The 14,828-nt window shown below is 43.3% G+C and overlaps 1 protein-coding gene across 1 annotated transcript in view; it reads right to left on the reverse strand.

The window, feature by feature from the left end:
* The window catches only part of Got2 (glutamate oxaloacetate transaminase 2), a 110,564-nt gene that overhangs the window by 30,951 nt on the left and 64,785 nt on the right, over positions 1 to 14,828 (reverse strand). The window contains exon 7 of the mRNA XM_080282729.1: positions 3,397 to 3,508. Within this exon, the coding sequence (XP_080138855.1) occupies positions 3,397 to 3,508 (112 nt within the window). The remainder of the gene's footprint in view (positions 1 to 3,396; positions 3,509 to 14,828) is intronic.

Below are 14,828 nucleotides of genomic sequence, written 5' to 3' on the forward strand. Positions count from 1 at the left end.
GTTTCTTAACTATTGGGGTTGGAGCCATGGTGCAGCGAAGTACAGGCAAGGATGGAGCAGCACAAAAAACACCACACATTGTACACGACAGGTTACCTGTAGAGAGAGGATCTGCACAGTGCACGAGCCAGGACTGTTATGACGCGCCCGCTCCCTTGTACCCCAAGCTGCGCAGTAGAATGCCCGGGAATTTCTGCGCATCAACATGACGACATGTGACGCGCTGTGCGAGGGGTGGTCGCGCACTAATAGAAAATGGCATTTTTGAGCCACTCCTTGCCTCTGCCTTGCATTCTGTGCAGTCAACTCGCGCATTCAAGGGTTTTTGGTTATGATTTTTGGTCACTCGCGCACAATGCGAATCGTGCACAGCGATGATGCGCACTGTGCGAACTTACTGTATATGTACTGTACATAAATATATATATATATATATATATATATATATATATATATATATATATATCCTGAAATTGTTGGACAATGAATATGGCATCAGTGGTCCCTTTGCCTGGCATAAAACCACCCTGCACCTCATAAATATTCATTTTTTCCCTTAACATAACTTGTGGAACTCTCTCCATTTCCTTCATTATCCCGTCCAAAAAGTTTTATTCATTCATCATTCTTCATCTAACCCAGCTCTGCCCCTCGAAGAGCACAGGAGCCCGGGGCTAGGCAAGTTGGTCCTGACATTTAAGATGAGAGTGACCAACCTCACTCATCCCTGAGTGGCATTACATGAACAATTAATCCCAATCATCCCTTGGATATAAACTTGCACCAGCTCAATCCGACTGGAGCACCGTAAGTACCCACTAAGCCACCAGGCGCCATAATATGGTTAAATGTTTACCATCCAGTGTAGTAAATGGTTTCCTGGTGTACAGGAAACCATTTGGCCTGTCACTCTGTGTACTGTCACCTGTAGACAGAATGAAGAGGAAAGAATGAAGGAAAGAAAGAGGAAAGAAGGTAAGAATGGTGGAATGAGCAGATGCCTGAGAGCAACACTACACAGTACATGGAGTGAGTGGATGGTGAGTGCCCACACCGGTTTTATGCCTCAATAATTTCCTCTTTCAAGGGCATCACTGTTCCCCTTATACATATTTACAATTACACTTTTCAGCCAGTCATCTGGGACAACACTCACATAAAACAGAATTCATCAAATCAGTAACTATACCCACTCACATATACAGTATTTCCTAAGGCCTTCTACATTTTATCAGACAAACAAGAAACACCTGCCGCCTTCCCAACTGCATCCTTCCTATTGCCCTGCTCACAGAAGCAACATTAATCAAAGGCCAAGGGCCAAACACAAACAAGAAACCAACATTTAGAACATTTAGTCCCCTCAGCACCTCCCAAGCTGTACAAGGGCAATGAAACCCTAAACTCCTCCCCCTAACACAGACACCTAACTTTATCATTCTTTGGGCCTTACTGAGACCCTGACATTACTTTACAACTCAACAATATGTACATTCTCAGTGATATCCAACAATCACCCTCATTCCACACCAGACAAATTGCACCCCCTCCTCCCCTGACATGACATTTTGTTCACCAATTGCATTCAACCTCACCTGGTGAACAGAACTCAAATTCATTACAAATCACTTCCCCATCATTATCTCCAGAGAAATACAATTCAGAGAAGAGTGATCACACCTCACTTACACAAACTACAAGAAGGTAAACTGGACAAAATTCACTGAAAAAACAGAATAAAGCTTCAGTACACTAAACAACACACACATCACCAACATTAACAGGGATATTACAAAGTTCAATGACATCATACCCATCATATAAAAACAATATACAGGAGGTAACAAAAGACATTACAACCCAAACTTTAAACTGGAGATTGCCAACCTCAGACGTCAACTGGATCATATCATATAAAGGCTCCAACATGCTTGCATGCCTCAACCCTAGTCACCTAATGGGGACTCTCCCTGTTGCTCGATCTAGGACAGCCTCCCTATTCATTCCCTTATCCCTGAGTTCACAATCTACGACCTCATCTCACGTGTTTTTCGGTCTGACTCTCACAACCCTAACCCCAACATTCACACTTCTCACTTTCTGCACCCAATTATCATCCCCCATCCTCTCCACATGCCCAAACCACCTCAATCCATCTCTCCTCATCACAAAACAAATACACTCAAGTCCCACCCTTCTTCTTAACCCTTCCATTGTAAACCTAGCCCCCTCCGGTCTCGCATTCAAGGACGCACTGCACATCCACCTAATCATTGTCATTTCTGTACATTTGAGTCTATGAACATCCTCTTCCTTTGCTGCCCAGGTCTCACAACCATACATCATTCCACTCCAAACACATGCCACAAAGATCCCTTAGCACAGAGGCAGAGTCCTCTCAATGTCAGGAGAAGCAATAGCTCCCTAAACTTCCTCCAACCACTCTTCACTGCAGCCCACCTCCAACACATAACATGTCTTCCTAGCAACAAAACTCTTCGACACACTCAAGAGACCCACCAGCAAAATCAATCCTGACAATCTCCACATGCTCTCCTTAACACACCACACACATGAAATCAGCAGTATCTCTCACTCTACCTCTAATGCCACTACATCTCTTCTATATCAACTTACCACACACTGCACAAGATGGAATTACTTCCCACGCTCTTCTGGCAAACTGCACATGGCCACTCTCCCTCTTCTTTGACAGTACTGCCACCAACCCTAGATACCATCACCTTTGATTTATCTGCATATATTCTAAAGCCCTTGTGCCCCATACCATCTCTCCACTTCCTAAGTCTTTCCTCCACCTCCCTTTCACTCTCTGCAATCCACACCAAATCATCAGCATACAACATCTCCCTCAGGAGTCCACTTCTGACATCACTTGACAAGGCAACTGGAGCGTGGTAGGCATTGGTAACAGCTCTGGTCATGTAGAGGGAGACTCAATGTTCCCACAGAAATCACTGACATTTCCTCGTGCTTGAAATTATGTTGTGGAGACCCATCGTCTCATATGAGGCGAGCAGCGTGACCAGGGGTGGCCTGCATATCTTAATTACTAAATAGGTGGTATTTGGCAACTGCGGTATGGCAGGGCTTGGCAACACTATTGATGGCATAGAAGGTGAGTCAACGTTCCCATGGAAACCACTGATGCTTCCACGTGCTAGAAATTATGGTGCCGAGATCCATTGCCTAATATGAGATGATGAACGCAGCGGGGGTTAGAAAGCCTGCAAGTATTACTCCTGTTACCATTAACTCTCTTGAATGGGCCAGCTCCACAATAACGTGTCTTTTGTTCAATCTAATATTAGACTCTGATAAGAGTAAGCCATGGTTCCAAGTGTAAAAATCATTAAAACAGTAACAATGCCATACCATACAATCCCATGTTTTTGGAGAATGACTGGGAGAGCAAGATTCTGTGTCCATCATCTAAAAACTTCCTGACAGCATAGGCATCTCTGGCAACGTCACCTGAGGCAAACCCCTGCAAAGTTTAACATTATTACATTTAAACAATAACTGCTGTATTGTTAAAACAGTGAGTAAAAGTGCAATTAGCATCTAATTCTGTAAGGGTCAATTATGGAACACCTGTAACTGTCTGATGTGGCAAGCCTGCATTCCATAGCAGTGTAGACTGTCAGTAATGATAAAGCAAGGGTAAACAAGTTCCATCACAATCACATTTCAAAAATTATCATACAATCTTGGGGGCTTGTCCCCATCTTCCTACTTTCATCTTTAGCAATATCTGAATTATTCAGTCTTAAGTTTCCACCAAACATTATTTTATGCATTACCCCTTTTTTGCTGATACTGCTGCTTACCTGTAAAGTTGAGTTACCAGTTTACCCAACTTATAAAAAATTAAAGAAAAAGTTGGGATATTTTGAAAAACATCCTAAATTACCTTGAACTTCAAACTGATTCAAGTTGGCAAAGGAATACATTTATTTATTTATTTATTTTTTATTTTTTTATTTTTTATTTTCAGGAAATCTGGCCAAAATCCAAACACCAATTGTTTTAAAACATCTTGACAAAGTCTGAAAGTTCAAAGCATCTGTCTGGACTCAAGAATGTTTGGAAATGCCTAATATTGTATTCCTAACCATAGAGGAATTACAGAATGCAGTCAAAATTTATCTCCAGTAATTCACAGTTTCATTAGTTCATTTAGTTTATAAAGGCTCCAACATACTGCACTTGCATGCATCTCCTTGGTCACCTAAAGATGATTCTCTTCATTGTCCAATCTCTAGCAGCCTATCTATTAATTCTGTATCTCAAAGGTAACACTGTACAGCCTATCAGCTGTGGCAAATAAAAGGTGGAGACAGGCCTGATATGCATAGCCCCTATGGTGTCAAAATCATCAATTACCTGTTGCCCATTGGGTTTAGAATATGATGAAGGTCAGGTTGCAACAACAACAACAGCTGGTGTGGCAGTGTTTGATACTGCCACTGCCAAGGTAATGCATACTAAGTGCATCCTATTTTTGCACCAGAAAGGTCCAGAATCCCAGAAGATCCAAACAAGATCTTCTGCCAATTAGTCAGCCAAGACAAGGCTTCACTGTACCGTGAGGCAATCTATGACTGTCAATATCAGTCAACCCCTCTACATGATTGACTGACATGGGGTCACATTCTTAAGTGATCTTACAATTTTAGCACCATTTTTTGATGTACAATCACCAGTTTCACTTACACAACAGCTATGATCCTATACAATGCCTCAGTGATTGATGTATGATCATCATTTTTGCTTATACGATCACTACAATCACCTACAGAGCCTCAGTAGTCACCAACACACAAGCCTACCGTCACTATTGCATCTATCAGTGAATGAACAATACTGTGTTGTTGAGAATTTGGCTCTCTCTTGTATTTTGTTTTTCTCTTGGAGGGAACTGTTATTGCAGGCTCATGGCCTTTGGTTCCTTCTTCCTCACAAAAAAAAAAAAAAAGGTGCAGTGAAATAAAATGCAGTAGACCCACACTTAAACAAACATCCATTGACCGGACACTGGTTTTAATGGACACTACCAAGGCCACCAAACTTCCACCAGCTATAATAAACAATGTCCATTAAATGGATCACAATGTACCACAATACATGTCTTCTACCCTTTTTATTCCAACATGACTTGAAACTGTCCTCCCCCATCATGACTGCTGAGATACAACAACAAACTACAGTAATCCTAATCATGAAGACGTGCTGTGACAAGGATATGAAATAAGCTGCAAACGGGCAAAATATGGGCAAAGTTAATGTAAAATTTGTTTGTTTTCATTTTTTTGTACTAGGATAAGATAATTCCTTAGCCTTTATCATTCTTTTTCTGTGCCTGTCCTCCTCTCTTCATATTTCTCCCATCTTTCCTGTCACTTCTTATTGCTTTTCTTTCCTTTACAGGTGGCTTTACATTGAGTGACAAGCCTAATGGTTTCCTGTAAGCCAAGAAACCATTTACAACGCTGGGTGGTAACCATATAACCAAACCATACGTGCTCCCTACGTGTCAACAAGTGGGTTGGTGGAGAGTTAGTGCCCCTCCCCTTAAAACAACTAACTCAAAGTCAGATGGCCACCCCTTACGGGATTATGGCATCTGGCAGTAGATAGATAGATAGATAAGATAATGTGCTAATTTATTTTCAAACGTGCTTGAAATCCCACCCCAGGGAGGCACCACTGGATATAATGGACCATCAGCTTTACTAGATCAAACTTCGTCCCAGTTACTGTAGTCCATTATAGCAAGGATCTACTATTAGTTCAGGTAAGTTAGAATACTATCCCAAGAGAACTTGCTACCCTTCAGAAATTAATTTTCAGACTTATGTTTGATGGTTGACTACTGGTATGGAAAATATCCCCACTGACCCCACATTCAACATATGATTACCCCCCTGGGGGTAGGGTTTTTTTTCAAGAATACTCCTCCAGTGTCCCTGCTTGTCGTAAAAGGCGACTAAAAGGGTTGGCGGAGGGTTAATGCCCCTCCCCGGAAAACAACTAACTAAAAAAACAAACAATAAGCCTCGGACAAGGACTGACCAAACGTTGACGACCAAGGACAGGACAAAGGACATTGCAATTGGAACTTGGAACGTAAGGGGAGCAAATGATGAGGTGAAAGAGAGAGAGATTGTCCAGGTGCTTGAGGATGTGAAAGTGGATGTATGTGGAATAACTGAAACAAAATGGAGAGGAGAAAGTGTGAGAGAATGGGAGTATGGATGGGGTATATGTGCAGGAGTAGGTGAGAATGAGAGGGCAAAGGAAGGAGTATGTATAGTTGTGAGTAAAAGATGGAAGAGGAGCATAAGACAGTATGGATCAGTTGGATCAAGGATTGTGTGGGTAAAGTTGAAAGTTGGAATACAAATGTGGGCGATTGTGTGTGTGTATGCGCCAACGCAAGATCGTGCTAGAAGAGTGAGAGAAGAGTTCTGGACAAATGTAGAAGTGTGCATGGAAAAGTCTGGAAGGAATGAGAGAGTGTTTTTGATTGGTGATATGAATAGTAAAGTTGGGAATGTGAAGGTGGATGGAATAGTTGGTGAGTGGGGTGTGCCTGCTGAGATAGATGAGAATGGGAGTGCGTTAGTGGACATTTGTGCTGGGAGGGGGTTGGTGATGGCCAATACCCTCTTCAGGCATAAAATGATCCACAGGTATACATGGCGAGTGATGAGAAGGGTGGGTGGTGAACTGAGTGAAAGGAAGGCAATGATTGATTATGTGTGTGTGGATGAAAGGATGCGAAGATGTATATTGGATGCAAGAGTTTATAGAGGTTGGGGGAGTGGACTTTCTGACCACTACTTGGTGGTGGCCAGAATTAAAGTTCAAGTAAGATGGAGGAATAGAAGAAGGGAAAGACGAGAGGAAGGAGTAGTTGCAAGGAGAGTGGAAAGGTTACAAGAGGATGAGAAAAAGGCAGAGTATAAGAGAGAAGTGGAGGAACGATTGGGCAAATATGAGTTGGAGCAGATGGGGGACGTGGAAGGTGTGTGTAGAATATTTACAGAAGAAATATGTGCAGCACGTGATGTGGTGTGTGGAAGGAAGAGAAGACGGAGGGGGGTGCAAGGAACAGCGTGGTGGACTGAAGAGGTGAAACAGGCTGTGGCACAAAAGAAGAAAGCATACAATGAGTGGATGAGAAATAGGGGCGTGGAAGAAGTTGAGAGGCGGAAGAGAGAGTTATATGTAGAAAGAAAGAGAGAGGTGAAAAGATTAGTAAGAGAGAGTAAGAAGAGAGTGGATGAGGAATTTGGAAGGAATTTGAGTGTAAAGTGGAGGGACTGTAAGAAAATGTTCTGGAAAGAGGTGAAAAGAGTAAGACAGGGTGGAAGTGAAGTTAGCAGGGGAGTGAAAGATAAAAATGGTAGATTACTAGTGGAGAAGGGAGAAAAAGTGAGCAGATGGAGAGAACACTTTAAGGAATTGTTGAACGTGGAGGATGGAAGTAATGCGAGTATAAGTGGCTGGGGAATGGCTGGGAGAAGGAGGGAGGAGAGAAGACAGGAAGAAATCAGTAGGATAGAGGTTGTGGAAGTAATGAAGAAAGTCAAATTGGGGAAAGCCCCAGGAATTGATGGAGTGTGTGGTGAAATGCTGAAGCACGGGGGAGAGATAGTAGTAGAATGGATGTGGAAGATGTGCAGATTGGCCTGGGAGGAAGGTAGAGTCCCGGAGGATTGGAAGTCAGGTATAATTATTCCCTTGTACAAAGGAAAAGGGGAAAAAGAAGTGTGTGGTAATCATAGGGGCATTTGTCTTCTTAGTATAATGGGAAAAGTGTATGGTAGGATACTTATTGACAGAGTTAGAGAATGAACAGAGAAATTAGTTGGAGAAGAACAGGGAGGCTTTAGGAAGGGAAGAGGTTGTATAGATCAGATATTCATTCTCAGATCTTTAGTGGAAAAGTTTCTAGAGAAGGGAAAGAAGTTGTATGCGGCTTTCATGGATTTGGAGAAAGCATATGACAGGGTGGATAGACTAGGATTGTGGAAAGTGTTAAGAATATATGGAGTAGATGGGAAGTTGATGAATGCTGTGAAGAGTATGTACGATGGAGCAAAGGCTGCAGTGCGTGTGGATGGTGAACTAAGAGAATTTTTCTCTTTGAAAGTTGGGTTGAAACAGGGATGTGTCATGTCTCCATGGTTGTTCAACCTGTACATGGATGGGGTAATAAAAGAGGTACAAGGTAGGGTAGTGGATGTTGGAGTGGCCCTGGTGAGAGAGGATAGTGTTTGGAAACTCCCTGTACTGTTGTTTGCAGATGATACTGTGTTGTTGAGTGAAGACGAAGGGGAGCTGCAAGGCTTGGTGGATGAGTTTGAGAGAGTGTGTAAGAAACGGAATCTAAAGGTGAATGTAGGGAAGAGTAAAGCGATGGTCTTTGAGAGAGGTGAAGTCAGTGAATGTACAGTGAGGTTGGATGGTGAAGAATTGGAAAATGTGAGTACGTTTAAGTACTTGGGTAGTGTGATGAGTAAGGATGGAGGTTTGGAGGGTGAAGTGCTTGAAAGGGTACAGCAGGGTAGAAAGGTTGCTGGTTCTTTGAAAGCAGTGATAAGAAACAGGGAAGTGAGCATGGAAGTGAAAAAGTTACTACATGACAGTATTGTGATACCAACTCTAACGTACGGAAGTGAAGCTTGGACGTTGTTGGAAGGACACAAGTCAAGAGTGAGAGCCGTGGAAATGAGTTATTTAAGAGGAGCCTGTGGAGTCACATGGAGAGACAGGCTGACGAATAAGGATATAAAGGAGCGTTGTGGTGTGGATGTGGATGTGATAGGAAGCGTTATGAGGAACACACTGAGGTGGTTTGGCCATGTGGAGAGGATGGAGGGTGAAAGACTGACGAAGAGAGTGTATGTGAGTGAGGTGGAGGGGGAAAGAGGGAGGGGGAGGCCGAGGATGAGATGGAGGGATGGGGTGGAGAGGTATATGAGAGAGGGGGGTGTGAGTTGGGAGCAGGGGAGTGAAATGGCGGGGGACAGGGCAACTTGGAGGCGATTTGTTTGTGGCCACCCCAAACGGGATTGAGGCATCTGGCAATAGATAGATAGATAGGAATGTAACCTGATCATATAATAAGGTTTAAATTCATTCATTCATTCATTCATCATCCAATCCTACGTTGCCCCATGACGAGCGTAGAGGCCCGGGGCTAGGCAAGTTGGTGTTGACATTTAAGATGAGAGTGACCTGCCTCACTCATCCCTGAGTGGCATTATGTGAGCAATAAACCCCAACTACCCCTTAGATATAAACCTTCACAGGCTCAATCCGATTGGAGCACCGTAATTACCCATTAGGCCACCAGGCACCAAAATTTGGTTATATGGTTACCACGCAGCACAGTGCATGGCTTCCTGGGGTACAGGAAACCATTTGGCTTGTCACTCAGTGTAGAGTCACCCACAGGCAGAAGAAAGAGGAATGCATGAAGGAAAGAAAGACAGAAAAGGGAGTGCAAAATCACCCGTTGACAGAAGGAAAAGGAAAGAATGAAGGAAAAAAGACAGAAGAGGATGGAAGGAAAGAAGGACAGAGGAGAGGAAAGGGCAGACACCCAAGAGCAGCAAGACAGAAGAGGATGAAAGGAAAGAAGGACAGAGGAGAGGAAAGGGCAGACACCCAAGAGCAGCACTACATCGAGTGAGTGGATAGTGTGCACCTCCACCTACCATATTTAAGGTTTAAAAATTAATTTAAAAATCATGGAACTATAGTAACTTATCAAAATCAGGGTGTGTTTTATGATGCAGAATTTTCAATGCCACAAATACAGTATCCCATATAAGGTGCTCCCCCTGAGTTAAATAATCTGAGACATCGATTGAGTTATACAGCTACAAAACTGTTACCCCAAACACAGCAGCATGTTTTAAGCCAAGCTACACAAGCTGAACTAGGTAAAAAAAAAAAAAAAAAAAAAAATCCCTCACAACACTTCAAATAATGTCCTGTGACATTAAGGTGTGCATGCCTTAACTCCTTAACAGCGAGGCGTCACTTTTGTGACGCTCGAGCGCAAGGGATCATACCGCTGGGCGTCACTTTTGTGATTCTGTGCTATTTTGAATTCGCCCGTGCTTTCAAGTGGTGGCTTGTATCATCTATCAGTACTATCAATGTCCAGCTATAGTCAGTGCTGCAAATGTCACCAGTACTCCCATCCACTGTTGACAATTTAGACATTTTTCCCCCGTCCTTGACTCCCCTCCTTACCTCCCCTCCATTACCCTCTCCTCCCGCCTGCCCAGCCGCGCTGCACTACGCAAATCCTGGACGGATTTTTCCACTCATTTTATCCACTGAAACGTGCCTAATGCCCTATTCTTATACAAAATAATATATAAAAGAAAGAGAAAAGGTAATTGATACTGCCATACATCTGGAATGGGATAATTATTGCCTGGCAACACCCCACATGCACTTGTTTGCTATTTTTCCGTTTCTTTCCCCTTGAAATATGCCGTATGACCTATTCTCTTTGTCTTTGAGAGAGGTGAAGTCAGTGAATGTACAGTGAGGTTGGATGGTGAGGAATTGGAAAATGTGAGTACGTTTAAGTACTTGGGTAGTGTGGTGAGAAAGGATGGAGGTTTGGAGGGTGAAGTGCTTGAAAGGGTACGGCAGGGAAGAAAGGTTGCTGGTTCTTTGAAAGCAGTGATAAGAAACAGGGAAGTGAGCATGGAAGTGAAAAACTTACTACATGACAGTAATGTGATACTAACTCTAATGTATGGAAGTGAAGCTTGGACGTTGTTGAAAGGACACAAGTCAAGAGTGAGAGCAGTGGAAATGAGTTATTTAAGAGGAGCCTGTGGAGTCACATGGAGAGACAGGCTGACAAATGAGGATATAAAGGAGCGTTGTGGTGTGGATGTGGATGTGATAGGAAGCGTTATGAGGAACACACTGAGGTGGTTTGGCCATGTGGAGAGGATGGAGGGTGAAAGACTGACGAATAGAGTGTATGTGAGTGAGGTGGAGGTGGGAAGAGGGAGGGGGAGGCCAAGGATGAGATGAAGGGATGGGGTGGAGAGGTATATGAGAGAGGGGGGTGTGAGTTAGGAGCAGGGCAGTGAAGTGGCGGGCGACAGGGCAACGTGGAGGCGATTTGTTTGTAGCCACCCTGAATGGGATTGAGGCGTCTGGCAATAGATAGATAGATAGACCTATTCTCGTAATAAAAATTTATATGAGAAAGGAAGGGAGAAGCCTAAGTGATATTTACATTCACATGGAACTACCTAATTTATTATGCATTGTCTAAATTTCCTGCCAATCATTTCATAGCATATAAATTAGCAGCTGTCACCACGCTGACATTGTCAACCCATCCCTGCCCATAGGCCACATCATTTAGTTTACTGTCGTCTTTAAAGGTGAAACCATGTCCGATTCGTGCCTGTCCAATTCCGCCACTTCTGAGGCCACTGCAATGGGCCCTGTGACCTGTATCACTACTAAATCTCATGTGGGAAGGGGTAAAGGGCTAAGTGACTCTGCTGTGGAACATGAATTGGCTAATTTATCAATGATAATGATGGACAGTGACTACGATCTTTCTCGTGACTCTAAAACAGTGCGAGTGGAAATGTAAATAATGTGAAAAAAATGTCTCAATAGCAAGTGAAAGCAATGAATGTAAATATAACTGAACAGAGGAAAATAGTTTCATATGTTACTGCAAGTGACGGTACATAACATAGTGTAAATAAAATAAAAGTATATCTATCTATCTATCTATTGCCAGATGCCTCAATCCCGTACGGGGTGGCCACAAACAAATCGCCTCCATGTCGCCCTGTCCCCCGCCATTTCACTGCCCTGCTCCCAACTCACATCCCCCTCTCTCATATACCTCTCCACCCCATCCCTCCATCTCATCCTCGGCCTCCCCCTCCCTCTCCCCCCCCTCCACCTCACTCACATACACTCTCCTCATCAGTCTCTCATTCTCCATCCTCTCCACATGGCCAAACCACCTCAGTGTGTTCCTCATAACGCTTCCTATCACATCCACATCCACACCAAAATGCTCCTTTATATCCTCATTTGTCAGCCTGTCTCTCCGTGTGACTCCACAAGCTACTCTTAAATAACTCATTTCCACTGCTCTCACTCATGACTTGTGTCCTTCCAACAAACGTCCAAGCTTCACTTCCACACGTTAGAGTTGGTATTACAATACTGTCATGAAGTAACTTTTTCACTTCCATGCTCACTTCCCTGTTTCTTATCACTGCTTTCAAGGAACCAGCAATCTCTCTTCCTTGTTGTACCCTTTCAAGCACTTCACCCTCCAAACTTCCATCCTTACTCATCACACTACCCAAGTACTTAAACATACACACATATTCCATTTCCTCACCATCCAACCTCACTGTACTCGCACTGACTTCACCTCTCTCAAAGACCATCACTTTACTCTTCCCTATATTCACCTTTAGATTTTGTTTCTTACACACTCTCCCAAACTCATTCACCAAGCATTCCTGCTCCCCTTCATCTTCACTCAACAACACAGTATCATCTGCAAACAACAGTACAGGGAGTTTCCAAACACTACCCTCTCTCATCAGGGCCAATCCAACATCCACTGCCCTACCTTGTACCTCTTTTATTACCCCATCAATGTACAGATTGAACAACCATGGAGACATAACACATCCCTGTTTCAACCCAACCTACAAAGAGAAAAATTCACTCAGTTCACCATCCACACGCACTGCAGCCTTAGCACCATCATACATACTCTTCACAGCATTCAACAACTTCCCATCTACTTCATATATTCTTAATACTTTCCACAATCCCTGTCTATCCACCCTGTCGTATGCTTTCTCCAAATCCATGAAAGCCGCATACAACTTCTTTCCCTTCTCCAGAAACTTTTCCACTAAAGATCTAAGACTGAATCTCTGATCTACACAATCTCTTCCCTTCCTAAAACCTCCCTGTTCTTCTCCAACTAATTCCTCTGATCTTTCCCTAACTCTGTCAATAAGTATCCTACCATACACTTTTCCTATTACACTAAGAAGACAAATGCCCCTATGATTACCACACACTTCTTTTTCCTCTTTTCTTTTGTACAAGGGAATAATTATACCTGACTTCCAATTCTCTGGGAATCTACCTTCCTCCCAGGCCAATCTGCACATCTTCCACATCCATTCTACTACTATCTCTCTTCCATGCTTCAGCATTTTACCACACACTCCATCAATTCCTGGGGCTTTCCCCAATTTGACTTTCTTCATTACTTCCACAACCTCTATCCTACTGATTTCTTCCTGTCTTCTCTCCTCCCTCCTTCTCCCAGCCATTCCCCAGCCACTTATACTTGCATTCCTTCCATCCTCTATGTTCAGCAATTCCTTAAAGTGTTCTCTCCATCAGCTCATTTTTTCTCCCTTCTCTACTAGTAATCTACCATTTTTATCTTTCACTCCCCTGCTAACTTCACTACCACCCTGTCTTACTCTCTTCACCTCTTTCCTGAACATTTTCTTACAGTCTCTCCACTTTACACTCAAATTCCTTCCAAATTCCTCATCCACTCTCTTCTTACTCTCACTTACTAATCTTTTCACCTCTCTCTTCCTTTCTACATATAACTCTCTCTTCCGCCTCGCAACTTCTTCCACGCCCCTATTTCTCATCCATTCATTGTATGCTTTCTTCTTTCGTGCCACAGCCTGCCCCACCTCGTCATTCCACCACTCTGTTCCTTGCACCCCTCTTCATCTTCTCTTCACCCCACACACCACATCACATGCTGCACATGTTTCTTCTATGAATATCCTGCACACATCTTCCACATCCCCCATCTGCTCCAATTCATATTTACCCAATCGTTCCACTACTTCTCTCTAATATTCTGCCATTTTCTCATCCGCTTGTAACCTTTCCACTCTCCTTGCAACTACTCCCTCTTCTCGTCTTTCCTTTCTTCTATTTCTCCATCTTGCTTGGAGCTTGATACTGGCCACCACCAAGTAGTGGTCAGAAAGTCCATTCCCCCAACCTCTAAAAGCTCTTGCATCCATTACACATCTTCTCATCCTTTCATCCACACACTCATAATCAAAAATTGCCTTCCTTTCATTCAGTTCACCACCCACTCTTCTCATCACTCGCCATGTATACCTGTGGATCATTTTGTGCCTGAAGAAGGTATTGGCTATCACCAACCCGTTCCCAGCACAGGTGTCCACTAATGCACTGTCATTCTCATCTATCTCATCAGGCACACACCACTCACCAACTATTCCATCCACTTTCACATTCCCTACTTTACCATTCATATCACCGATCAAAAACACTCTCATTCCTTCCAGACATTTCCATGCACACTTCCACATTTGTCCAGAACTCTTCTTTCACTCTACTTGCACGATCTTGCGTTGGCGCATACATGTACACAATCGCCCACATTTGTATTTCAACTTTCAATCTTACCCACACAATCCTTGACCCAACTGATCCATACTCTCTTATGTTCTTCTTCCATCTTTTACTCACAACAATACACACTCCTTCTTTTGCCCTCTCATTCTCACCTACTCCTGCACATACAGTATACCCCATCCACACTCCCATGCTCTCACTCTCTCTCCTCTCCATTTAGTTTCAGTTACTCCAAATACATCCACTTCTGCACCCTCAAGCACCTGGACAATCTCTCTCTCTTTCATCTCATCATTCGCACCCCTTACATTCCACATTGCGATCCGTATAATGTCCAC

Source organism: Coenobita brevimanus, chromosome 94 (genome assembly GCF_032717465.1).
Source record: "Coenobita brevimanus isolate Jiangsu-jjx chromosome 94, ASM3271746v2, whole genome shotgun sequence".
In the NCBI taxonomy this organism is placed as follows: Eukaryota; Metazoa; Arthropoda; class Malacostraca; order Decapoda; family Coenobitidae; genus Coenobita; species Coenobita brevimanus.